The sequence below is a fragment of the Echiichthys vipera genome (assembly GCF_963691815.1).
Source record: "Echiichthys vipera genome assembly, chromosome: 19".
Taxonomy (NCBI): domain Eukaryota; kingdom Metazoa; phylum Chordata; class Actinopteri; order Perciformes; family Trachinidae; genus Echiichthys; species Echiichthys vipera.
Genome location: NC_139844.1, coordinates 18,404,981 through 18,430,890, shown reverse-complemented (window position 1 = coordinate 18,430,890; position 25,910 = coordinate 18,404,981). Strand labels below are relative to the sequence as shown.

The following is a 25,910-nucleotide window of genomic DNA, read 5'->3' as shown; positions in this document are numbered from 1 at the left end:
GTCATGTCCGAGTTCATTTCTCACAAATATTTCACACTCAGGAAGCTAAGCAGAGCATGTATAATCATGTATTCCTCATAAATCCTCTAGCAGGGGTTATAGGAGTTTAGCCTGAGGTGGCATGATGCTGTTGTAATTCTGGTGCTCTGTGATCATTTAAGAGGGTCTTTAGTTTATATTTAATGCTCTCAGCACACTACTGACACTACACTGACTGCTGTGCGTGTGGGCATATGTGTGTGTTTGTGTGCGGATGTGTGGGTGTGTGTGTTTATGCAAATAAGTGTGATCCTGATACACAGCAAGTAGTAGAATCATGCAGCTACTTTTAAATTTAAGACTCATCAGAAAAAAGACCGCAGTGTCGCTGCCATGTTGTTGTCACTAATGTACGCAAGTATCTGCATTAAAATGAGCATCTTTACAAACTAAAACATGTCTTCCTCTCCAGTGTATAGCCTCTTGGAGGCTAAAAGCTGCACTAAAACACACACACGTGACATTGCCTTCTGTCTGCTTCCATGGAAGACTGTGGATTTGAAATTATTAGTTATAATTAATGGTATATATAAGCCATCCAGTCAATTCAATCACTGCCATAATGTCACAGAGCACCTTTTACTCCAATAGAGAACAGCAGTATATAGATGTCATTTTCAAATGGTTCACACCAGAGTAGTGCAGCATGCGTCATCTGTTTAAGGTTGCCCAATTCAGGTGTGACCACTGCATCTTGGAATACAGGAGATATTCTTTAAGGTAAAAAAAAAAATCATCCCTACTGTCAACTTGGCTTGGGAAGCATTTGATATTTACTCGCTGACACGTATCTCCGGTAAAACAAATCATGCTTGCGAGGGTCTCTTTATTTGTAAAGGGAGAGGGAGGTGAGGTTACTAAAAGAAGTGTAAGAATACATCCAGAGAAGAGAGGGCTTCATGAAATACTTTTATGATAGAGGGGGTGTAAGGTAGTCTCTTCCAGAAAGGACAAAACAGAAAGAAAACCCACACTGAACTAGTCAGCTAACATGCTCTCACTCACTTCTGTTTTATATTCATTGATGGATGCTATCCTGTCTGCCTTAAAGTCTATCCCCCCTCCAATTTGTATGTCATAGTCTCATGCTGTTTGTCTCATACACACACTCACACACATTTCATTTGCTCTCTCTTGACCCGCGTCTTCCTTAGAGGCTGGAGCTAGAAGGCAACTGGTGGGAGGGCCTGTCTTGGATGCAGGAGGTGGCCTTGGCGCACGATTTTCAGGTCAATCTTGTGCCTGCATTGGAGGACCTCATACACCGTCTATTTCAAAGACTGGGTAAACTGTCCCTTCGCGTCCTCCCGCTTCCCCTCCTGGTTTCTCTCTTCCCTCCTGCTCCTCTGCTTCTCCTCCTCCCCCCTCTCGTCTTTCTTCCAGTTCTGAGGCACACAGGTAGTCCTGGGACTGGGTCTGCGGGTGTCCCAGGGATTCCACTGACAAGCTTCGACTAGACAGGATGCTACTTAGGCTGGACTGGCGGGCGCCTCTGGGATGTGTCTCGATTTCCACACGGACCTCAATATTGGTTCTTTCCCTGTGGTGACAGTAGAGATACGGAGATAAATTAATATAAAGCTGCCAGGTAATCAAAATCTTTATGACTTAAGGAAGCTGAGTCAAAATCTGCTGGAGACAGTCACATGATCGATCAACAGCAGGGTTATATGCTTTATATATAAATCAAAATAAAGACTGAAGTGCACTTAGGGCAAACGGCTGTTTGAAGTGAATGCTAACATGCTAAAAAGTAATGCTAACATGCTGATGCTTAGCTTTACTTAAGGTTGCTAGCATGCTAACATTTGCTTATTAGAACTAAACACAAAATGCATCTGAGGCAGAATGTAACGTAATTAGTTTTTCAGGTACATTTCTGACCAGAGGGTGGTGCTATATGAAAAGTAAAAGGATCACTATACTGCCCTATAATGCCTAAATGCAGTAACTATGAAATAAAATAATAACATGAGTTCTTCACATTTTTGGTCCTGAAAGTATTGAGTACTGATTTGGATAAAATTGACACCATGGCAAACCAGTAAACCATAATCTATCACAGATGTGCCAACTATTCATTTGTTGGGACAGTAAACAAACTTTAGAGCCAATTTTACTGTTTAAATTATTTTGTAGTTACTGCACATTGGCTTTTTTGGACAGCAAAGTTATTACCAATAATAATCCTGAGGGGAATATCTGTACAAAATTCCATGGCAATCCATCCAATAGTGGTCGAGACATTTCAGTCTGGACAGACAGACAGACTAACGCTGCCTTCCCTAACATGGCTAAAATATCTGCCTAGAAACAGAAAGAGAGGGGTACAAACAGAAAAGAGGAGAGTCAGAGGCAACATTTACCTCAAAGGAAGCGCTTGTGTGTCATCGAGCTTGCCGTCAGGCACAATAACCACCTCGCAGTTTGATTGGCTGTCCTGCTGGGTGTATCCGCGGTGTTTTGTGGCTTCATCCAATTCCTCATAGCTATCTAGCTCCGGGGGTGTGGTGCTTGTACTGGGGAGGACACCCACTTCCTGTACACTGACTCTGACTTCCTGGACACTGGTGTCACTGAGTGTTGGGTTTTTCTGACCCGTCCAGTGGTCACTGACTACATGAGAGAATAGAAGATCTATAAGAGAAGTTGAAACTTCATCAGATCAGGTCATGCTTCGGAGTAAAAATTACAATGCACCTCTTACTTATGACAAGTTGTTAAAGAAATAGCTTAATAATTTGAGATATACACTTGTTCACTTTCATATATTGTCCATTATATAAAGCTAGAGCCTGGAGATTATTCAATTAGCTTAGCATAAAGACCTGGAACGGGGGAAACAGCTAATCTGGCTCTCAACCAACTTCAAAAACATGCCAACAGCACCTCTAAAGCTTACTAATAGACACAGTGTTTCTTGTTTGCACTACAAAAACAGTAACAGTTACTCGCTTGAGCCTTCATGCTAAGCTAAGCTAATTTCCCCTTGTCTCCAGCTCCATGGTTAACTTAGAAAAATGAAAGTGGTGGCTACTTTCTCACACAACTTTTGTCAAGAAGGCGAATAAGCGTATTTCCCAAAATGTCAAACTTTTGATTTAAATTCTGTACTCACAGCTGGCTAAGTCCTCCAGTTGGATTTTGTGTGTTTCAGGGGGCTCACTCTGCGGTCGACACCAACCATTCCTACAGAGCGACATGGGGACGACCCCATAGACGTAAGTCAGCATTAGCGGCACACCCACACCTGCAGGAAAACATGTGATTTATTGTAGGTGACTTGGGAGAGACAACATTGACTCAGGTTGGAGACGAACCCGTGGCAGCTGCCTCGAGGACCTTCAGCATGCCCCTGATGTGTTTATTGTAATCTCATGCATATCTATTTTATATGAATTATTTTGGGTGTATTGCGGTTATTTTATCAATCGTCTTTCATGCCTTTGATCAAGTGTGCTTGGTAAATCTTGGTTATTCTCTTCATATTCTAAGTCATTGTAAGTCTGTGTTATATGTTTTGAGACATCTGTTTCATGCTGCTTTATAGTCCGGGACATTGCAGATTTTGAATCTCGTTAAGGATATGTCCTTGTCAATTAAAGTTCTATGTAAATATGCATTTATTATGATTAGAGACGCACAGACATCCCTGCAGTGGATACTTGAAATGGAAGAGTTAGAAGCAAACCCGCAACCTCTTTAATCCAATAAATGCAATAATATTCAATCCGACAGATCAACTGTAAGTCAAAATAAGACTAAAGCAGTGCATAACAATGCTAGCAAAGCTAATTTATTTCACAAGTTAGATTTCTCCCCAATCTCTTTCATAACCATCACTACTTCCCCAAACTCTATGAGCAGCAGTCACCCTACACTGAGTGATTATGCAACCTGTGATTGAGATAGGAATTCGGGAGCACAAAGCAGAGTGCCGACCAAACAAAGGGACATCATTAATACAGCGGGATCAGGGGGAACACTGGGACACTATTGACTCAGCGACGGGGTGAAATCAGGGCAAGAGGATGAGCCTGCAAGCCAAACAGTCCACAGAAAGAGAGGAGTGAACACGAGAGGATGTGTGTCTCTGTGCGAGTCAAAAAAAAAGACAACAACGAGACAGGGAGCAAAATAACAATTGTAGTGTGGTGAGAGAGAGAAATCAGACAGAAGGGGCGTAGAGACTGGTAAGCAAACAGGGAGAGATACACAGAGTAGGAGATGCAGGTGAAAAGTACAATGCGGCTATGTGTTTCTGTGTGTGTGTGTGTGTGTGTGTGTGTGTGTGTGTGTGTGTGTGTGTGTGTGCCGAGGGAGGGCCCATCAGTGTGCGGTTAAGGGCTGGTTGTGACACTGCAAGCTGAGTAGCTGCCAAAGTCTTAGGGATTTCTGAATGTTACCTACAGCAGGAAGTGGCATGAGTCATCAAAATGCTTCTTAGCACTCTGTGTTTGTGTGTTAGTGTGTGTGAGTGTGTGTGTGTGTGTGTGTGTGTGTGTGTGTGTGTGTGTTTGTGTGTGTGTGTGTGTGTGTGTGTGAGTGTGTGTGTGTGTGTGTGTGTGTGCGTGTGTGTGTGTGCGTGTGTGTGTGTTTGCGTGTGTTTGTGTGTGACATGATGGGAAATACTTGTATTTTACGGAGCCAGGGGATAAGGTGATATTCCGAGAGAAAACTCAAGATTGAAGTCGTACAGTTACAAGAAAAGAACTAGGATGTTCTCTAAAATGAAAGTGGTAACTTTATGAGAATAGCCACGCTGTTGTGTGTTCTTACCCACAGTGACAGCTGCTATGACGGGCGACACAAACACTGACATCATCACCCCACTCGCCACAGTCAAGTAGTGCTTACTTCCTGAGATATTGTTTTTCTTACAGCGACCATGGACCTGGAAGGTAATAAATAAAATATAAATTAGATCATGGAAATTGAATGTGTTCCGTTTGTTCTCATTCTCTGCAACCATTTGTTCCTGTCACTTATTCATGTCCACTAATACATGCATTCCAGCATGCATGAGGGGAAAGGAAAACAGCATGTGAGCCCTTTGCAGACTATCACAAACCTCGAACACAAGGACAGACATGCTTAATGAAGAATATCAAGTGCACACTTAAGTTGTCCTTTGGTGTGCCATTAGTTTCCAATTCACCTGAATTGCATGATTTCAATGATGAGCTCATTTTATATCTGCTGATTACATGTAGAATTAACAGGACATTGTAGATACTTCTGTATCTGATGGAAGATAAGTTATTATTTGAGGATTCATTTGTTCACGTTAAAGGTATTATGCTCATTTTCAGATGCGAACGTGAATTTAAGGTTTCTACTAGAACATATTTACATGCTTCAATGTAGAAAAGAATTATTATTTTTCTCATACTCTCTGTAACTTTCAGTTTTAGTGCCTGTCAGACCCCCTCCTGAAAAAGCCCAGTCTGCTGTGATTGGTCGGTGATTCCAGGTCTCAGCTCCTTCACTGCAGCCAGGGAGTGACTGTAACTGCACTGTAGGGGCACTTACTAGTATAGCTGTGACATCACAACCGTAAAGAAGTCCTGACAGCTCGTTTAAAGACACAGTTTCTGAATACGGGCTGTGTGCATTTCTCTGTGGGTTGAGCGTTTTGATACTTAGTATTTATGTAGCACCTCAACCTGCTTTATTTATAAAAAAAGACATTAAAATCTCACTTTTTACAATATTGACATTTAAACATTTGAGTCAGCCATATGGGAACAGTTTGCCTATTTTGCACTGTCTGCTGTCTTTGCTGAGTGACGCATGCACGTACTCAACCGTTCGCTCAAAAGGTAAGCATATCCATTCCAACAGTTTTTTGACAAAACACAGGATTTACTGGCTGTTTTGTACCTTGCGGCCCATGTAGATCGGTATGCCCACAATGATGACCGGGATGGCGATGCCCGCTATAAGAGAGATGACCACCGGTGCTCCGAGCAACATGCCCACCTGCCACAGAACCTTGCGGGTTTGAGACCATGGCTTCTTCCCCCAGAATGTACATCCTGAGGGACTGAGACACACCGGAGACAAGAAGGGGAGATGTGATTTGAATTATCATCATGCACACAGAAAATAAAAGGTAGATTAAGTTTGTTTGTCCTCCACTTCGGCCAACACTGAGGTATCATAATAACTATTTCACTATGACATTTAGCAAAGACCCTGAGAATAAATCCTAATAGTTTTGGTGATCTCCTGATATTTTCTCTAGCACCGTCATGAGGCTGACAGTTTTGGTGTTGAGTGAAATATTTTCACCACTATTGGATGGATTGCTGTGCAATTTGCAACAAATATTCAAGGTCCCAAGAGGATACATTCTCATGACCTTGGTGATCCTCTGATTTTACTTCTACTGACATCATTGAGTCAATTATCCTTTGTTTTTGTGACCAAATACCTGCAACACTGATGCATCCCCACCAGGCTAAACTAAGATAATGGAAATGTTAAATATCACCTGCTAACGTGTTAGCATTTAGCTATTCAATGCAAAAAAATGTGTCCACTCACACACTCATAACTATCCCCTCCACTGCTATCATCACAAAAGTATAGTCATCACGACCTGTCCCATCTGCATTCATCATTCTACCTGTGTCCTCGCTTCCTCAATTACAGTCATTTAAAGCAACTATTAACATGCTTTTGTATCAAACATACTGCTGTATGCTTAATGGAAAAGCCGGGTTACATTAATCTGTTTACAAGGCGTCTATACTTTGTCACTTGACATGCCGTTTGGTATGACAAGTGTTGCCTTAAAGTGCTTCTTTAACGTGGTATCAGCCTTTGGTGTTGCAGTGTAATTCTAACTGCCAAGGAGAACAGTACAACACTGACTAATGCTGTTTGGTCTTAATAAAGCAGTAATTAACTTGTCGGAGCAGCAGTGACAATATGCACATCACAAATAGCTCCTTAGGGCTATGTTATTTCTCAAAACATGTGTTTGTGTTGCAGCAGTGAATGTCACGTTGCGGTTCTAAAAGCCTGAGCGGGGGAATTATGGAGAGATATTTAAGTTGTGCTCTGTTGCTCTGAAGGCAGATTTGCTGGGATGTGCTAAAAGCTTTGCCCTTCTATAGGAGGTTCACTGTCATAGTGTGACAGACAGACGAGGATGTGGGGATAGAAAAGGAGAGGAGGGAGAGAGGTGTACATACATGCTGTAGCTCTAAAATGGACCTTGGCCAGCAGGAAGATTAAACTGGTTCTTCCAATTTAGCTTATCAGCTTCTAGCTCATCGTATAGCTTGGGTTACATATTCTGCCGCATGGAAATATGGAGGCAGATAGAGCTGATTAATTGATGACAAGTCAGCAGTGACGCCCTTCCAGGGCTGGAAAAATCAATGGAAACCCAGACAAACAGTTTAAAGTAGTGCAGCCTCTAAACAATGACACCATTGTGCGTGACTTGCTGAAAGGCTCAGTATTTTTTAATCACAGATTGGGTTTTTCTTTAATACAGATGGAACAGTAGTGTGAACAGGTATATTTCACTTTAGTTGTGTGTTTTTTTTAACTTTAGGAAGAACTGAAGAACCTCTTCAGCATCTTCTCTGTGATACAGTTTATGGGTCTTACGCCAAAGATGGACTCGTATGACAGAGCATTTTTCTCACCTCTCGCTGCTGTGAGACAATTTTCCTATTCTGCTGCTCTTTCTCTTGTGTTTTTGTGCAGTAGTTCCACTGTATATGTCCAAACCACCAAGATAATTCATTGTAGGGGTGAAACTAATGGTTCATTTTAGAGTCAAAAATGTCGTTATTTATTTTCCAGATTTTAGTTTGGTCTACTGAATGCCAGAAAACAGTGAAAAATGCCGGCAAAAGACGGCTTCAAATATCTTGTTTTGACCAACCAGCAGCTCAAAACCAAAACATATTTACTTCACAATCAGAATGAAACAGCAAATTCCCAAATTTATGGAGCTGAAACCAGCGAACGTTCAGCATTTTTGCTTGATAAATGACTTGGACGATTTCTAAATGATAGGGTTAGGGTAACCGAGGGCTGTAGTCAAGACCAACTTAATCGAGTCTATGTCAAGTCCAAAGCCAGGTCCAGTCAAGTCCAAGTCCAAAGGTAGTTGAGAACAAGTGGAGACCAAGCCCAGAGCAAATGGAGTCCTGTTCAAGACAGGCATTGTGTCTTTCCAGTGCTAATATAGTGATTAAGGAGTGAGGATGGATCTCTAAACAAGACTGAACTGTCTTCTACCATGAAACTAATCAGTGCATAGAATTTAGGCAACATTCTGGACCTGAATCAGCAGCCAGGAACAACACGACCAGCTCTCAATAGCCAAGTCCAAGACAATTCCAAGTCCAACAGGGCACAAGACCAAGACAGAGGAAGACTTCCAAAAAGTGGACTCAAGTCAAGACTCAAGTACTAAATTCAACATTCTGCATACAGTCTACAGAACTCCTCTCATCTTCGACACCTCCTGTTTGACCTGTTGCCCTCTGGCAGATCCTACACCCTAACCATTAGAGCAAAGACCAGCAGACTTAAGAACACTTTCTTTTCCCTAAGCCAAAAGCACACTCAACTCCAAAAGGCGTGGAATGACCCTCATGTGCAATATGTTCACTGTCTTTCAAGGGCAAGCCTACTGGATCTTGTGAAATGATTAAATTATTCTAGTACAATAATTGCATTCATTCTAGTGCAATTACTATATTTATTGTAGTGTGATAGTTGCATTCATTCTAGTGTAGTTATTGTGTTTAATGTAGTGCAATAATTACATTCATACCAGTGCAATTATTAGATTTATTGTAGTGTAATAATTGCATTAATTCTAGTGCAATTATTACATTTATTGTAAGGCAATAATTACATTCATACTAGTATAATTATTATATGTATTGTTTTGCAATAATAATATTTATTAAAGTGCAATAAATACTCTTATTCTAGCGCAAAAATATAATGTTTTTATTACTTATTCTTTTAGAACATGTGTTGCTGTAGATGTTTGTTCAGTTGTTTTGTTTTTCTGGTGTTTTCCTGTGTCTTTTTATTACTCTAATTTTGTTGTAAAATGTCTAATACAAAAAAAATTATAATAACGATAAAGGATTTCTATTCAGTATTCGGTGTTAATTCATTTTCCATCTACTCATTAAGTAATTGCCTGTTCTCAAGGTAAATAAAATTGCATGGTTTAGTTCGATATGGGCTTTCGTCTTTGGTTTTGTGTGTTAACGTGTTCCCAAGCTGAGTGTGAAGGGGGTACCTGAGGTAGTGCACGTCGGTGATCTCCTGCATACACAGCCAGCAGAACTGACAGGCACACACAGTGCAGTTCATGCGGTTACAGCTGCCATCGTTGGTCTTCATGATGTAGGCACCGCAGCGAGGGCACGCTTTGATCTCCTCTGCATCTTCAGCAACAGAGTAAATGTGTGAGGGGTCTCCACACAATATTTATTCATTCAGGAAAAATAAAACAGTATGCTGAAAAAAAAAAACCTTCTGGTTTCTGGCATAAAAGCTTCAGAATATAGACAAAAAAAAGAAGATAACAGCTGCCTGCCTCACCTCCTCCAGGTTCTTCATTGAAGACGTACAGCGTGGAGGCATCGTTGCCACCTGAGGTGTGGCGAGCTCGCTGACGCCGCGCCTGGTCACACGTCTGGTTGGGGTGCCACAGCTGCCGACAGTGGTAGCAGAACTCCGTGTCGCATCCATCACGGCCACAGCTCAGCTTGGGACACTCTGCACAGCCGTAGGCTATCACAGCATAGCTGAGGAGAGAGAGAAACTACAGATAAAAAGGATAGAGTGGACATCATTAATATATTCATAGATCTCTGAAGGAGGAATTCTTTGTTGCTGGGGATGGTTATTAAAGAACACCTCAGGCATCATGGGAGGATTAAAGCCAGGTGTTGCTCCAACTCACTTTTCCACTGTGTTGCCATTACATGTTCAGCTGACACTCACAGTGATTGCAGTTTCATTTAAAGGTCCTATATTGTAAAAAATTAGATTTGCATGACTTCTTTTCCATGACATCTATACTGATTATAAAGCAGGTCAAGGTGCTAAATATTGTGAAACCGTCAAAACACTCAATCTCAGGTGTCCTCTAGCTAACCAGATAGAGCGCCATCCCCATATGGACTCAGTCCTGAGTGTTGTCCCTTCTTTTCTGTCGCTCTTCAACTTTAGCAGCTGATAACTACATTTTTAAATATATATATATACATATATATAGGGGGATTGTTTCATGATGGCAGTTTGAGAACATGCGGTGACAAAACAATAAAATGATGTTTTTAAATTCTATTACATTTTCAATTTAGAATTTTAGTAGACACCTACTTAACAATTATTTATCCATTGTGGGACACCCTGTATATGGAAATTTTAAAAAAGCCCTAAAAATCTTTCATCTACAGAAAATTGCACACAACCTCCACACAGCCATTCAACGAGCAATCAGGGCTTCTATACGGTTGCGATGTCCCTCTACACTATATATGTTTTAAGTGCTGCCGGCAACACTGACCAATCAGAGCAGAGCGGGATAAAAAAGAATGTGTTTTTTAAACATTGAAGCATGTAAAGATGTTCTAGTAGAAAATCAAAATACACCTATGAACTTTTAAATATAACAGCTTTGGTTCGTTGACTATGAATCTATGTATATGTATCTATGAAACGCTGCAGTTAGTCTCTCATCTAATGCTTAATCTGCTTGTATTGTTCATCCGTTCAGCCTGGTGGAGAACACTAACGAGAGTTGTTCATTGTTGTCTAGGTTTGCTCACAAAAAGTACATTTGTTGACTGTGGGCCACAGCGGATCACAGCTGAAAGAGAGACACAATTATCTGTGGGACTGGTTTTCACAGTTCAACACCTGAACCAGAAATAATCCCATCCTTAGATCTCCAGGAGTCATTAGGAGCTTGACGTCTGTGGACTTTATCACGCTCCTTGGAGGGGACATTACCATACATTTTAATATTCAAAAGATCATGTGATTAACGTTCAAGTACAAGTGAAAGGCCTTTATGATCCAGGCAGTACTGATGAAGTATGCGGCCGTGTGTGGTTTTCAGGTGTTGATGGATCAGACAGGCTGAGGACTTCATACTGTACAAATACAATTAGACCGCTGCCTGGATCCCACTTGAGTGTCAGAGTAGATTTAAACTGCTAGTGTCTGATTCTCAAGTCAAACCCTTTTTGACTGAACAACAAAGCTAGCGTGGACCTGCTCATGCATATAAACATGTCCAGGTATCACTGAATATCAAAGAAAGCATGACTAATTTGATTATATAGATATTAAGCATCTTTTCATGTGTCATGTGTCAAAGAGGTTTAATGGAGTTTGACAAGACACACACAACACAAACTGACAATCATTCAAGTCATTCTTGACAGGCAACGCTGCACTTTTATTTCTTGCCCATATGATAGATCATAGATCAAAGCTGGAAAAGACATTCTTAAAGACCCCCCCTTAACATCCCCCCTTGAATAATAATTTGTATCTGAATCTATAGATTTGCAAATATTTTAAGTGCTGGGGTTAAAGGGATACTTTGCCCAGATGGCCAGTGTTTTCTAAAGCCTGAAACAGAGCTGAGAGGAGGTGCAGGTGTCAGAAACACTTGAATTATAACATGCTGAAAGTTTAGTAGTAAAAAAGTGCCCACCCCAGCTTTAAAGAGATACTTAACCCATTTTATTCTAGGTCGGTGCCATGCTAATGTGAGCATTGTATTTAGATGAACGGTGTTTGGCCAGTCCCTGTGGATGAAATCCCCACAGAACGGAGCAGCGGAGATCTGCTGAAATTCGCAGAATGACGCGGATCTCGATGTGCAGGTCAGAGCATGTTCGGTGGGAACAGAAATTAAACTGGGGTTGGCACTTCTTTTAACAACCTTTCAAGATTTTATAGTCCAATTGTTCTGAGAGAAAAACTGGACTTCTGCACCTCCTCTTTACTAAAAATTTCAAAATCTAGACCGTAACATCTAGACCGTAACATGAGACTTGGATGTTCCTAATGGCAGTTCTACAAATGCAGATGAGCGTGCACATCGGTTAGCAGAATGCTAAACTATCAGCAACATTTCCTCTCCATCCCTGAAACACTTATATGCCAATATTGACGTATGTTTTTATTATAAACATGTAGCTAGCTTGAAAACGGCATACCCCAGCTTTAAGGGTTCTCTTGTAAGTTATCCACACACAACTTCCTTTTGGGGTATACAAAAAAAAATATCACCCATGACAGTGTGACATCAACACAGACGCAGAACTGTGGATTCTGTCTGTATGTTGAAAAACTCCTTGCAGCATTTGAAACCACAGAGAGTAGCATCACATTATGCGGCAAATACATGACAAACACAAGCGCGTGTACCAGCACCACATTTTGCCACACTTTCTCAGAGCCGACATAATCTCCAGCTAAGCTTCTGTCACAAAGACCTCGAGGAATGTGTGTATGTTGGGAGCACAGGAATACACAAACCATAACTGTGACCAGTTTACATAACGGGTCACCACTTCAAAGGGTCTTCTATCTCGGAAATATTAGTCATTTAAAATTCAAAACTTCACCGACCTCCACTTGTAAACATGTTTGAATTTGTGGAACTCATAATTCTGCCGATTCCGCTGTGGATAGTTTAGAAATCCGATCTTGTTTCTGTGAGTTATATTTAATTCACCACCGCATCAGACAGATCGGCGTATTGATTTCTGCTCCCCCTCACCCCCATTCATCACAACCAGGCTGTGAGCACTGACAGTAGGGGAGACGGATAGTCTACCACTGAGTCTTGAACCCTGGTGCGTACGAGCTTTTTGACCACAAATATTCCCTGAACGCACACACATTAGGATTTCCCATCAGCGACCCTATCCTGTTACGCCTCTGTGAAAATGAAGGTGATCCAGCATTGGATCAGTGCCTGCTCATGTTGTAAACAACAGCAGAAGAGATGAGTTAACTCAGAACGTGTCTTGGGGTTGCATTGCATTGTGGTTTACGGAGGGGGAGGTGGGTGAACATATCTATGACTTTTCCGCTGTGGATTTCTTCCTGAATGATTTATGAATGTGTCTTTGATTTCTGCAATGAAATTACATTGTAACTAGGGTGCTTTGAATATCTCTGTGACAAGATGTAATTCACATTTCAGCCAGTTATCCTCAGGGAGCAAGAAAAAGTCAAATGGCCCCAGAAAGGCCAAGGACATCACCAATAACTATATATCTAAGTATTATTGTAGTAAGCTGAATTCGTCCTTTAACTCCCAATGCAACATGTATCTGGTGTTACTGTATGTAGTTCCCGACTTTAAATAAGAGTCTTTAAGAGTTGTAGAGAGAGTTAAGCTCAAACTACTGTCGGTTCATCTTTTCAAAGCTCATCATTCTGACACAAACTGCTCCGAGTCTTATGTTTCACAACATAAAGCTGCTGGTGGGATGACAGGGTTTTGACGAGAGCTGCCATATTGTAACATGATAATTACAGCACAGTGAATTGCTACTGTGGGACTCAAGATGTCAATAAAAAGAACATTTTTTCCATCATTTTTAGACAATCTAGAGAAGCCATTATTTTCATTTATGCTTTTTCCTCTCCCTTATTAAATTGTCTTCTCTCAACTATCTACATAACAAAAAGGTCTTTATTATTTTTCATGATTTTGAAGTGAAACATTCTAGTGTAATGGTCTGATTCTCACCTGCAGTCAGGCGCAGGGCACCAGCGTGTATCTGGATCAGCAGCCAAGAAACGCCTCAGCTGGTACTCCTCGAACCGCTCCAGGAGCGCCCGGTCGTCAAGGATGGCACGAACATCCAGTGGCGCCAGTGTCTCAGGGCACTGCGGGCACGCGATGCCGACCCTGCTCTCCGAGATCTCGATGCGCAGGTACTGGCGGAGGCAGTCGGAGCATGTTCGGTGGGAACAGGAGGTGAGTCGTGGGAAGTGGCAACGCGGTTGGCTGAGCAGGCACAGTGGGCACTCCTCCAGGTGTTCGTCCAATAGCTGCTCCTGGCTGGAGGAGGAGAGGGACAGGACGCCGGTGGAGCCGCTGCCGGCCCCGCCCGCGCACTCAGCTTTGGCGGCGCCGTCTTCGCCTGACTCCGCCGCTGCTGGGGGACCTCCTCCTTCTCCTCTTTCTCCTCCAGCCTCTTCTGCTGTGAGGCTGAGGTCCTGTGAACAATTTACCAAATCCAGTCTTTTAAAGATGTTCTCTGCACAGGGTGAAACCGAGAGACAGTAGACTTGGAGGATATTCTGCTGCTGTTCATGAAAATGGTTTATTTTAAGAATGAAAGCAAATGGAACATCCTAACATGTCATGTCAAAGTCAGCATTATTGAGCGTGTATGGAGGTGGATACTTGGTGTAGGCTACTTGGTTTCTTGGCAACAATTTGTCGGAATTATCAGTTTATTAAATAAACACTCTAATGGACGTGGGCTTTGAGAGAGGGAAGCAGAAGCAGAAGCTAATACGTCAAGTTAATGATCTACAGCCTCTTCTTTCTTTTGTGAGGCGTTTTGATTCCAGCAACACAACATATAACTCTCTACATGTGTAACTAGTAACGAGCATGTGCATCATTTCAATACATATGAGTATGTTTTATGATAATGAAAAAAAGCGCTTAAAATAATCTGTGAGAAAAAATAATGAAAAACACATAGATACATGACACATCACTACATTTTCATTCAAATGAACATTTCTGCCAGTGTGTTTACAAAGACAGCACTACTGATAAACTGGTTTTATTATGCTAGAGCTCAAACTGGAACATCCCAGATCAAACATTTATGAAAAAACAGCTTTGCTTAAACTCTACCAGAAGCCAACACAAAACTAGGAGTAACAATACGAGGGAAATGAGACCACTTCCTCGTTCTTACCTGCTCTGGATGCTCGCTCGGTGTCAGGGTGATGGCCACCTCCTCTCTGGGCCAGGCTTCCACGGGCCTCTCGGGCTTTGGCTCCGCTTTGGGCTTCCTGCTGAAGAAGTTCAGGAAGCTCAGCGGCCCCGTCTGCTGCTTGGGCCTCTTCATGGTCTGGGACTAGAGCAGCAGCTGAGGAGGGCAGGCCAGCGACCATGAGCAGGATGCAAAAGCGTGTGTGTGTGTGGGTGGGTGAGAGAGAGGGAGAGAGGGAGAGAGGGAGAGAGAGAGAGAGAGAGAGAGAGAGAGAGAGAGAGAAAGAGAAAGAGTGTGTGTGGGTGTGTGTGAGTTAGTGTGTGTGTGTGGATGTGTGAGCACACAGAGCTCTCACGGCTCAGAGTCTTGGAGCTGGGCGGCTGCTCTGCCGTGCCAGGGAGGAAGAGCGGGAGAGATGGAGAGGTAGACGACGGGGAGGAGGCAATCCCTGCCCGAGGGGAACATCACTAATTTGGAGCTTTTCCGAGGCCTGGTCACGTGATTTACTTTGTCTCTCTTCGATCTACTTTCCCCCCTCCTCCTCCTCTTCCTCCACCACCTCCACTGCAGCAAACTCGGTCTGAGCTAGTCCTGATCCGGCTGACTGTCCTTCATCGTTTCAGGCCTCCTCTTCACTGCGAGCGCTCCTTTACCCTGGGAAACAAACACCACGATCAGGACTGAAGGTGAATCAGAAATGATGGGATACATATTCTGCTATTTTGCCCGGAAATATTTTGTTAATACAAAAAGTCCTGACATGAAAAGTGGAGCTGCTCATTGCATCACAGGCTATAGTTATTTATCAACATCCAGTGAAATGGCGTCATGATTTGATTATTTGGGTGTTGTGTGTGTGTGTGTGTGTGTGTGTGGGGGGGGGGGGGTTCCCACGTGATTCAAAGGAAAATATGAAAACTGAATGAAAGTTTTTGTTTCTTAAATGAAATGCATTACAGTAGTAGAACAATACATGGCATTCGACATCTGTAAATACACATAAATCTTCCATATTATGATATATACAGTACCAGTCAAAAGTTTGGACATGCTTTTTCATTCACTTGAATGGGAAAGCGTGTCCAAACTTTTCACTGGTATACTGTATATCTATATCCAAAAAGATTCTACATCTGTAATTGGATATTAACTTAATCTTATGATATAGATCTAAACCAGTGTTTTTCAACCTGGGGAACAGGACCCCCAAAAGGGGTCATGACATACTGGGGGTCACAATTCAATCAAATTAAATTAAATTAAATTAAATTAAATTCAATATTATTTTATTTCTAGTGCCAAATCATAACCAAAGTTATCTCAGGACACTTTACAGAGTACACCACACTGACTTATTTATAATTTATATGACTTATGATTAACTGGATTTATTTGCTCTTTTCTCCCAAATTCAGGAGTAATTTCACTTCTTCACAAGTCAACAAAAACTATTAGCAATAGTAAGGGAATTCACGCTTTGGTTCAACTGGTCACAGCCTGTTCTATTCTCCTTTGAACATTTTTGATGTAGAAAAAAACATTCTGTTAACCATGCACATGAATATAAATGTTATCAAATACATGTATCTCTATGAACAACAGCAAACAGGTGTTCGGACCAACATTTATTTACTGCAAAACTACTCCACGTGAATACAACATATACAAGAATATAGTGTGCTCAGTGTCAAAATAATAGCAGGAACCAACCTTAAAATCTGGCCTTTCAACACTGTCACAAAAACAGCAATTTCTCAAAATAAGCTAAGCCACTAAACTCCTGCATCTTTATTTAAAATTCCATGTGAATCATTTATATGGAATAAAATTGAAACTGAAAAGACAGAGGGGTTCGGGGGACCGTCATACGGACTCAGACATGAGCAATAAGGTCACAGCCATGAGACACAAAGAGCAGATGGGCTAGAGAGTTGTGACTGGCTTGACAGAGAGGATCGGGGGAGAGGGAGGGTGAGGCAGAGGAGAGGCAGCGATAGACAGCACAGACAACTCATTCTGTCTCCATTAGGCAGTGGGGAGCTTTCATAATCAGGCCCAGAGAGCAAAGAGAGCGCGGAGTGAATCATGTGACCCCAGACCAATTAAGAAAACTGTCTCCATATTGACACTACGTCAAATCGGACCATGGAATACGGTTTGAAATATGGTGTGATGGTAGATTATTATCTATTTAGGGCAGTTTCAAGACACGTTTCACTGTAAACTAAAATCTATGAGATTTGAAAGTGACTTGTTTTGTTTTTTTTATAATACCAAATGAATTCAACAGCCAGAGACAGGGCATGGCTACAGGAACGATATGCTCTATCATTCTTTTAACAGGGATGCCCAAAGAGTCTGGATTTATGTAACACTGCAGTACCTAACCTGCCTTCTTGCATAGAGACTGAGAGTTAGAGTTGTATTTATATTCTAGTCCTGCCTGTGGATATGTTCAAATCGACATGAATAGCAGGCTCTCCTTGCAGCAGCACATTATTACACACAATATGGTAATTTAAGAGTTAGGAAAACACATTCCTGCCCTTTGAAAAGTTGGCTCCATAAACTGATGATTAGCATTGACATTTTAGATGCATTTCGCTGTAGATCTAAGTTTCTGCTGAGATACAATTTGGCCTTTACACCATATAAAAACAAAACGAGTACGGAAGTGCACAGAACATCGCATTCAGCTGTTTTTGTCTAGTTATGTTTTGTTTCTGCTGGAACTACCTGTTAAAACAAACTTATCCTTTGTGCCAGCAACATTTAAAGGCACCCTTTAAGGAACACTCTTGTCTCTCTAAAAATGTGTCACGCAAATGTTCAAATAAGTTGACTGTGTAATTGTATTGAATGTGTAAGTAAGTCCTGGGTTCAGAGAACATATCTACTGTAGATCTTCAGAAGCAAAGCAAATATTGCTAATAAACACAAATGTGAATCAAAAAAGCTCTGGTGATAAAAAGCGGTCCTCATCTTCTCTGGCTACTGTAGATCATGAGGTGTTTGAGAACACGCTCAATAGTACTCTTTCACACAGGTTAGTCTGGCTTACAGGATGTACAGTGCTGGGATAAATCCTGACATCTGGCAACGTCAGGCCCCTTATACTTTCTATTTTGCAATGGCACCACTGCTGCCTCCAGAGCCTATACCTGCACCGAAGAATTTTGATTGGTTTGGAGAAATATAAACAACCCAGAGAGTTTCTTTCCCCTACCCCCGAATGAATAGTCAACCATTCTCCAGAGCTGACGCAGCGAGACTACTGTACACACAGACAGACAACACGGAGGAGAATGACAAAGTCACAGCTACAGTATCCATACAACTCTTACAAACTGTTCTCTGCGCTGACAAATTCACTTTAAAACAGTAATGTTAAATGTGTTTACGATAGCAATTTCAGCTGTTTAATAAAGTCCATTTTTAGCTTCTCTCAACAAAACCTTCATTTTCAAGAAGCGCACTTCATAATGAGCTTTAGGGTCTCGGTATTATCTTTCCATATAAAAGGTTCATTCTTTGTGACCTGATCAACAAACATTTGGAGTCCAGTGGTGTTTGTTCTAAGGTCCACTTTACTTTTTCCCACATGTAGTGTGTAAAAACAGCTCCTTTAAGCAAAAATTGCTGCACTAGCTCCCTGTGCGCTTGAGGATTGATTTTAAGGTTCTTTTACTAGTTTTTAAATGTCTTAATGGTTTCGAGCCTTCTTTTTTATTTGTCATACTTTTACCCTATCGACGCTCGCGGACCCTGAGGTCCTCCAGTGCTGGCCTTTTAACCATAACACAAGTAAGAACCAAAACACATGGGGATTCAGTTAGTTATTATGGCCTCCGATTGTGGAACAGCCTGCCGGGGAACTTCAGGGCCGCAGAGTGTTGATGTTTTTAAAGAGAGGCTCAAGACCCACCTTTTTAATCAGGCTTTTAACTGACCTGTTTGATTCTTTCTAATTCATTTTATGATTCTTATATATTTTTTATTATTTTTATCTTCCGTCCCTTTTATCTTATTTTGCTTTGATTGTTTGATTGTTTTTATTCCCTCAGTTTTTAGCTTCTATACCTTTTATTTTATTTTCCTGTCTGAGCCCCTTGGTTTTCCAGTGTTTCCTCCTGGGGGCCGACCACACCGGGAGTTGGTCCACCGATGCAGGTGCTGTCCCGTGGACGGCCCTGTCCCGGGTGGCTTGAGAGCTCTACACCGTGGTGTTGAGCCTCCTATCTGCCTGGGTTGGGGTGGTCCCTGTGGCGGCGCCCCCTGCAGCCATGGACCATGATTCCTCTCAGTGTGCGCGGCCCCCAAAAGTAGATTCTTCCTCGCCTCAGATCTCGCCGCCTAGCCATGTCTCCTCAGCAACAGCTAGTAAATGTGTGTGGGTGTGTGCATGTCTTTGGGTATCTCTGTGTGTATATTTTTGGAGGTTCGGTTATTCATGGTGTTTCTTTGTTGTTCATGTTTTGTTTCGTTTTTTGTTTGCTTTTACTTTCTGTAAGGCGCTATGTGCTACTGTAAAAAGAAAAGTGCCATATAAATAAAGATTGATTTGACTTTAAATTAAGACTCAAATCTCTCGTGAACATCTTTGTTAGCAGACTTTAAAAAACACTGCGGAGGCATCCTTTTTTAAGTCATCTCTAAGAGTAAAGAAGTTTGCATTTAAGCTTCATTTATTTATGATTTAGTCCTCCCTCTACATCTTTCCTGTTTCATTTTCACCAAACGTAATTTCTCTGCATCTGTTACCCAGCAACGATGCGCCTGCTTGAATTTACCCCAACATCCATATTCCACGGGGACCGAGTTTCTTAGCCTAAACATTGGTTCCAAAGCACCGACCCCTGTGATGAACACATCACTTTAATGCTGTTTATTTATAGACATAATTCCCACATATGGAGACATCAAAAGCACACACATAACACATTCAAGAGCTGAAATTGCATGAAATGAACCTGCTGTCTCTGGTGGCTAGTGTTTCTACACATTCACATATACACGCTCAAGCATACACAGACACACACACTGAATCATAGCTCAGTAGGCGCCAACCAAGGCTTATCACTCCATATTAGAAAGCTAGCCAAGTAATTAGGCAACACAATTCACTGCCTAAAAACTTTGACAAGTTGTCACTGTGTGGGAAAGTTGCTCATCAGTATGTTCAAAAATGTTCGTTTTGCACAAACCTCACCGCTCGTACACAGCTGAGCGAAGATAAAGAGATATGCATGCAGGTGGTGACCTTGTACAGGCTTTCTTTGCTGTGTTTTGGCACCAAATCTATAAACCATATGTGAGCTGGCTCTGTTCCATAGCTCAGGGCTCAGGCTTGGACCGAAATCAGTTCCAGATAGAGATACTTTCTCAGAGTATATTTGGACTAGTTGTGGCCCTTAGAATCAGCCAAGTATTCAAGTATTCAACCTTGCATTTATTACAGATGATGCTATTTCACTCCAGCTGTCTGTGCAGAGCACCCTTGCATTGTTACAGATCATCGTCATCTTGAATCAGATCATCCACCCACACACACATGTAAAAATGCAAACATGCGCACACACATTTGAATTATGTGGATACAGAGATGGAAATGACAGAAGAAGAAGCTTCTTGCCTCTGAGTTGAAGTCAGTGAGAACTACTGAATAAAGTCACCAGCAAATGTGTAACAACAAAACAGGCGCTCATGGATCGTTTTTTAAGCTGCGGTCATTTTAACCTCTTTAACCTCACAGGCCCGCCAAACGGTCAGTTATCACAAACACATGTTTATGGACAGACAGTTCCTTGTTTAGCTACCAAGTATTGTGAAAATGTGAACACAACACATACTGGGTATATTTCCATTGGAGGTAATGGTGGTGCAGCCATAAGTTTGCTTTGATTTGTTTTTGTTTTTTACATAGTTTTAGAATCATTTAGCTTTAATTAAGTGTCGGATCAAGCAGATGAACATTACTGTATATATATGTGATGTTGGGACATATATCTGACTCAGGTTTCCCACTGATTCAAAGTGGGAAAACATTCAATAATTCAAAAGGAATAAAGCAATAAGAGAAGCGTAATTGAAGTACTGAACTAAGTGCAACTACAGTGAGATACAATGTAAGCGGTGTCATTCACACACACACGTCTAAAAAACATTGTGATCTCGGATTTCAAACCCAAGAATTTCCTGCCCAAAACAGGCATCCAGACTGACAGCTGAGCTAAAAAACTAAACATCCACTTGCATCTAATGCATGACAATATATCTTGGAAATGATTACGTTAAACAAACTTAATGACCTCTATCTAAATATGATGAGCCAGGGGAAAGAAGAGTCCTGCTGTCTTTAATGTCATCCATTGGGAGGCTCAAGGGAGTTAACGAGACAAGGGACGGACACAGATGTTTCTCAGAAAGAGAGAGTACATCTTCAGCTTACAGCTTAATGATTTTCTTTTCTCTTGAATGAGCGTGTGTGTGTGTGTGTGTGTGTGTGTGTGTGTGTGCGTGCGTGTGTGTGTGTGCGTGTGTTTGGGCAGACTGAGGCCACTCTCATGCCTTTCAAACCTGCATTGCTGATGTAGGCTTGTGTCCAGTGTAGAGGTATTTAATATCATCAGGGTGTATCATCAGGTTTCCCTCCTCTAAGGCAGAACTCAACATCGGACATCCTCTCTGTTCAATGATTGCATAGCAACAGCTAGGTAACAAGTGTCCTCGAGATGAAGAAAAAAGAAAAAAACCTGCCTCAAAACTGTTTGTGATAATATGGTTCCTACAAAGGTGTGTACAGTACACTGTAAAATGCACGTGAGGGCCAAAGACACACTTACAGATTTGACCTCACCTCTTTTACACTATAGGATGCTGCCGCTGCTTTGATGTTTTTATACTTCACTCACTTTCTAGAGAAGTCTTGGGCACAGAGAATGAACAATCCGGTAACACAGCCTTTAAAAGAAACTCAAATTCTTAAGGCGTTTCAGGGATTATAGAGAATTAGAGGACAAATTCAAAATCTGTCCCAGAATTTTCTTTTGGTGCCAGGGCACAAACGGCTTAAATCACTTCTGTTTCACCCTGCATCCATTTGGAAAATTCAAACCGAAATATCAGATTAAACTATGATAACACTGTGAGTATTCATTTAAATTTTGCACCGTGCTTATGAGTAACACTGCAACGTGAATCGTAACCTGCTGCCAAAGGTTCGGGAGGCTCCTACTCCTCTGAGAGTAAAATGGATCATGTTGAATTTAGTCAACAGTGATGCTACAAAACATTCATATAAGCTTCATAATTCAATTTTAAGGAACTACACATATATGTCTCAACAGCAACAGAGGACAGTGAAGAGAGGTGGTTCCTCAACAAGATGGATGTTTGACCCTGTGACCAGCACTTTACGACTGACCGACACTTATAGTTCTGTGTACTATTAGCGATTCCAGAGCACAAACACAAAAAGTTTCAACCACACGTCTCAGTCTTGATTCACAGCGGCAAACCCTCATTTTTTATTTATTTCCAACGGGCAAAAGAAAACTGATCCCTGGTGCCAAAAGCATCAGCGGATATCTTTACACAATGTACAAAGACTTTGGCCGGAGTCTTGTTTTCTTACTGACATGATTCAGTATGTTGATTCACACCAATTTCAATCAGACAACACAAGCAGCACACACTCAAACCCATTCCTACAGAAAATAGGACACGGATTATCCTACACTTTTAAAAGGGGCATTCCACCAATCTTACACATCAGTAACAGTTTAACCCTGATTTCTGATCGGGTTTAGAAACTTTTAACAGAAATTAGATTTGTCGTAACGCGTGTTACAAACTGGAGGCACAAAGTTTGAAAGACACAGACATTTTCCATAACCTGACTCCGCCAGATGGATTGATTCTCATTTGCTCAGCATAATCCATCTGGGAACTGTCGTTTGGAAATCTTTTGGGAAGGGGGAAATACTGGCTACTGATTGGATAAACCATCTGTCTATCACCAACATACAGGCCAAATCAACCAATCACATCAACGAATGATCTGCCGGGCAAAGCTCAGAGAGTAAACAACATGTCAGTAAAGGATATTTGCGCTTTGTTTAACGCAAATTTATGGATAGAAGGCACAATTTCCGGTGTCCGGTCCATATTCCAACAGAAGGATCCAAGAGAAAAAAGCGTTAGCAAGTGGCTTGCTTCATAGCTGCACTCATCTCATCTGCCATTTTGTTTACACTGAACAGTCGCTTCTCATTTCGTCACACTTAAACCCACCTCAAACCCAACACTGATCAGTGGCTTGGGCTAACTTCTCCAAATTTTCTCCGCCCAACGATACCTGACTGATCTGATTGTGAAATACAATGGAGCTCGCAAAATCCGGATGGTCTAACGAGGCTACATTTTCCAGGCCACGGTCAAATGAAATGATGCTTTTGGTTGGATTATAGGAAATGTAGGATCCAATGTTATTGAAGCTTGACCCATGTTTGACCTGTCTCTTGTGAGTCTCCCAACTTCATGGAAGTGCAATGCTGAATCCCCGGAGTGGCCCTTTAAGCAGCGCGTACTGAAGATGTACTATTATTAACTCATTCACAGGTGAAGATACACTCAAATTAGAAAGATGTAAAGTCGTAAACACTTTAAAAGGCTGATACCCTTTTACTGTGATGTTTGACCTGTAGATATGTCTGACTATGTGTCAAGACACTGTATCAGATCAAGTCTTACTCATCTTATCTAAACCTTTACTGCAATAAATGTGGACAAAATGCATTCTAAAAATCCTGTGCGTGTGAAAGTTATTATTGATTAAATAAAGCCTTTTTTGATTTCACATGTGACTGGGTTTAAAGTGCATCACTCTTTTGATGACAGATAAAATGTCAATGACAGATGGGATTATTACACAACCAGCATCTGCCCCGGAGCATTTCCCTCCTTTGAAAAGCCAAACAGGCAAGAAACGGGACACCTTTTTTCTGAATTCTGTCCTTTGTATGAACCGTATTATCACAAACAGTTTTGAGGCAGGTTTTTTTCTCGCTTTATTTTCTCAATGACACTTGTTACCTAGCTGTTGCTATGCAATCATTGAACAGAGAGGATGTCCAATGTTGAGTTCTTCCTTAGAGGAGGGAAACCTGATGATACACCCTATTAAATACCTCTTCACTGGACACAAGCCTACATCAGCAATGCGGGTTTCAGAGGCATGAGAGTGACCTCAGTCTGCCCAAACACACACACGCACATGCACACACACACACACGCACACACACATTCTCCTGCACTCTCTGACAAAATATTCTGTTTCTGCACCATGTGGCGCTCAAAACTGAGCCTCAGTGACCTCTGGCAGCCTGCGGGCTACTTTATGTGGCTGAATAAACACATTATAAGGGATTATTATTCACTTGATATCATATTATAGATAGATATATAGAAATATAGCCATTTAAATGAACTATTTCAGAACAGTGCTGTATATGATATTATATTATAACTCACGGATCCATATGTTTTTAACTAAAGATGTAATAACAGTATATTCAACCAAATAACAGCCATAAGGGCAGGCCACATATTTGGGGGTGCAATTGTAAACTTAAAGGTGTTATAAAAGCGGACTGATCGCTGCTTAGCTCCACGCTGATTTAAAAACTAATTTACACATTTGTATACTTTCATATGATTTCATTTGAATAGGGGTCCAGAGCATCAGTATGATATTGCAGGGAGTGGCATGTTTAATAGGCTACGTATTCGCATTTACCGCCACCTCCAGATAACCCTCATGAACACGACTTATAGCGAATATGAACGCCGTCTTTGTGCGGGTTTCAAAGTCTGCAGATTAAACACACAATCATTTCCATTACGTAAAGGGTATCTTACCTCTGTGTGCGGCGTCTTCTCTTTTGCAGCGTAGAATCAACAACTGGCTCCTCCCCTCGAGGACCAAACAGTAGCACGGAAATCTCTCCCCCCCACTCACCCCCCGTCTCCTCCTCCTCTACTGCCGCACACAAAACATGTCTGACCGTCCAAAGCTGCAGAGAAGGCTGGATACGGCGGCCAGGTGCAGGAGAGAGCCGAGGAGAGGAGATCCGCGGTGAGGAGAGCCTGTCCCCCCGCGCCCCCCCACCCCGGTACAGCAGCAGACTGATGGCTTCGCTGTGCGGCGGCCTGAGGGGAGGCACACTGCAGTGACATGAACCAATGGGATGACGCAGGATCCCAGGATCTCCTATTCATAAATGCCCAGTGCCATAAAAACACAGTGGTTCTAACATGTTTTCACTGCCATATTTACACACACACATCTCATCTATTTTCCACAGTCAGCCATATGTGTCAGTATTTTTTGTCTAATATCAAAAGGTAAAGCGTAAAGGATCAATACTCGATGATAGGTTCTTTATATTCTGCAGCTGTATAATAAGTTTAATTCCAGTAAAAATAAAAGCCAAGTATTCCTAAAAGATCCATATTAAGCAACTTCAGGGGCCTGTTGCATCAGTTGTCAAAACAAAACAAAAAACACAGCATTGTTTATGTTGAATATGACACACATTAAAGATGTGAGGTTGTCTACAAAGTCCCAGTTAAGTCCAGAAGCCTATAGATGTAGATAGATAGATAGATAGATAGATAGATAGATAGATAGATAGATAGATAGATAGATAGATAGATAGATAGATAGATAGATAGATAGATAGATAGATAGATAGATAGATTGATAGATTGATGAAAACCTCTATTTCGAACATGTAAAAAACAGAAGAATAAAACAGAAATTGTCACAGGAAATAACGATGTTTCACAAAATAGAAATCATAATTAGTTACATGAATGACA

At 41.5% G+C, this 25,910-nt stretch overlaps 1 protein-coding gene across 3 annotated transcripts; it reads right to left on the bottom strand.

Moving 5' to 3' along the window:
• Positions 1–861: 861 nt before the first annotated feature.
• LOC310961444 (E3 ubiquitin-protein ligase RNF19A) lies at positions 862–25,063 on the bottom strand. Of its 3 annotated transcripts, none has more exons than XM_083933502.1 (10): positions 24,948–25,063; positions 15,012–15,683; positions 13,820–14,292; positions 9,634–9,839; positions 9,329–9,476; positions 5,923–6,085; positions 4,819–4,933; positions 3,158–3,289; positions 2,406–2,676; positions 862–1,579 (listed from the first exon to the last, which is right to left on the bottom strand). In XM_083933502.1, the coding sequence occupies exons 2-10, from the start codon at positions 15,162–15,164 to the stop codon at positions 1,297–1,299; spliced, it is 1,944 nt and encodes a 647-aa protein (XP_083789628.1). In that variant the 5' UTR covers positions 15,165–15,683; positions 24,948–25,063; the 3' UTR covers positions 862–1,296. The 3 variants fall into 3 exon arrangements, with proteins under 3 accessions (XP_083789628.1, XP_083789630.1, XP_083789629.1); XM_083933504.1 differs by having other exon boundaries at positions 2,406–2,655; XM_083933503.1 differs by having other exon boundaries at positions 9,329–9,470.
• Positions 25,064–25,910: the final 847 nt, after the last annotated feature.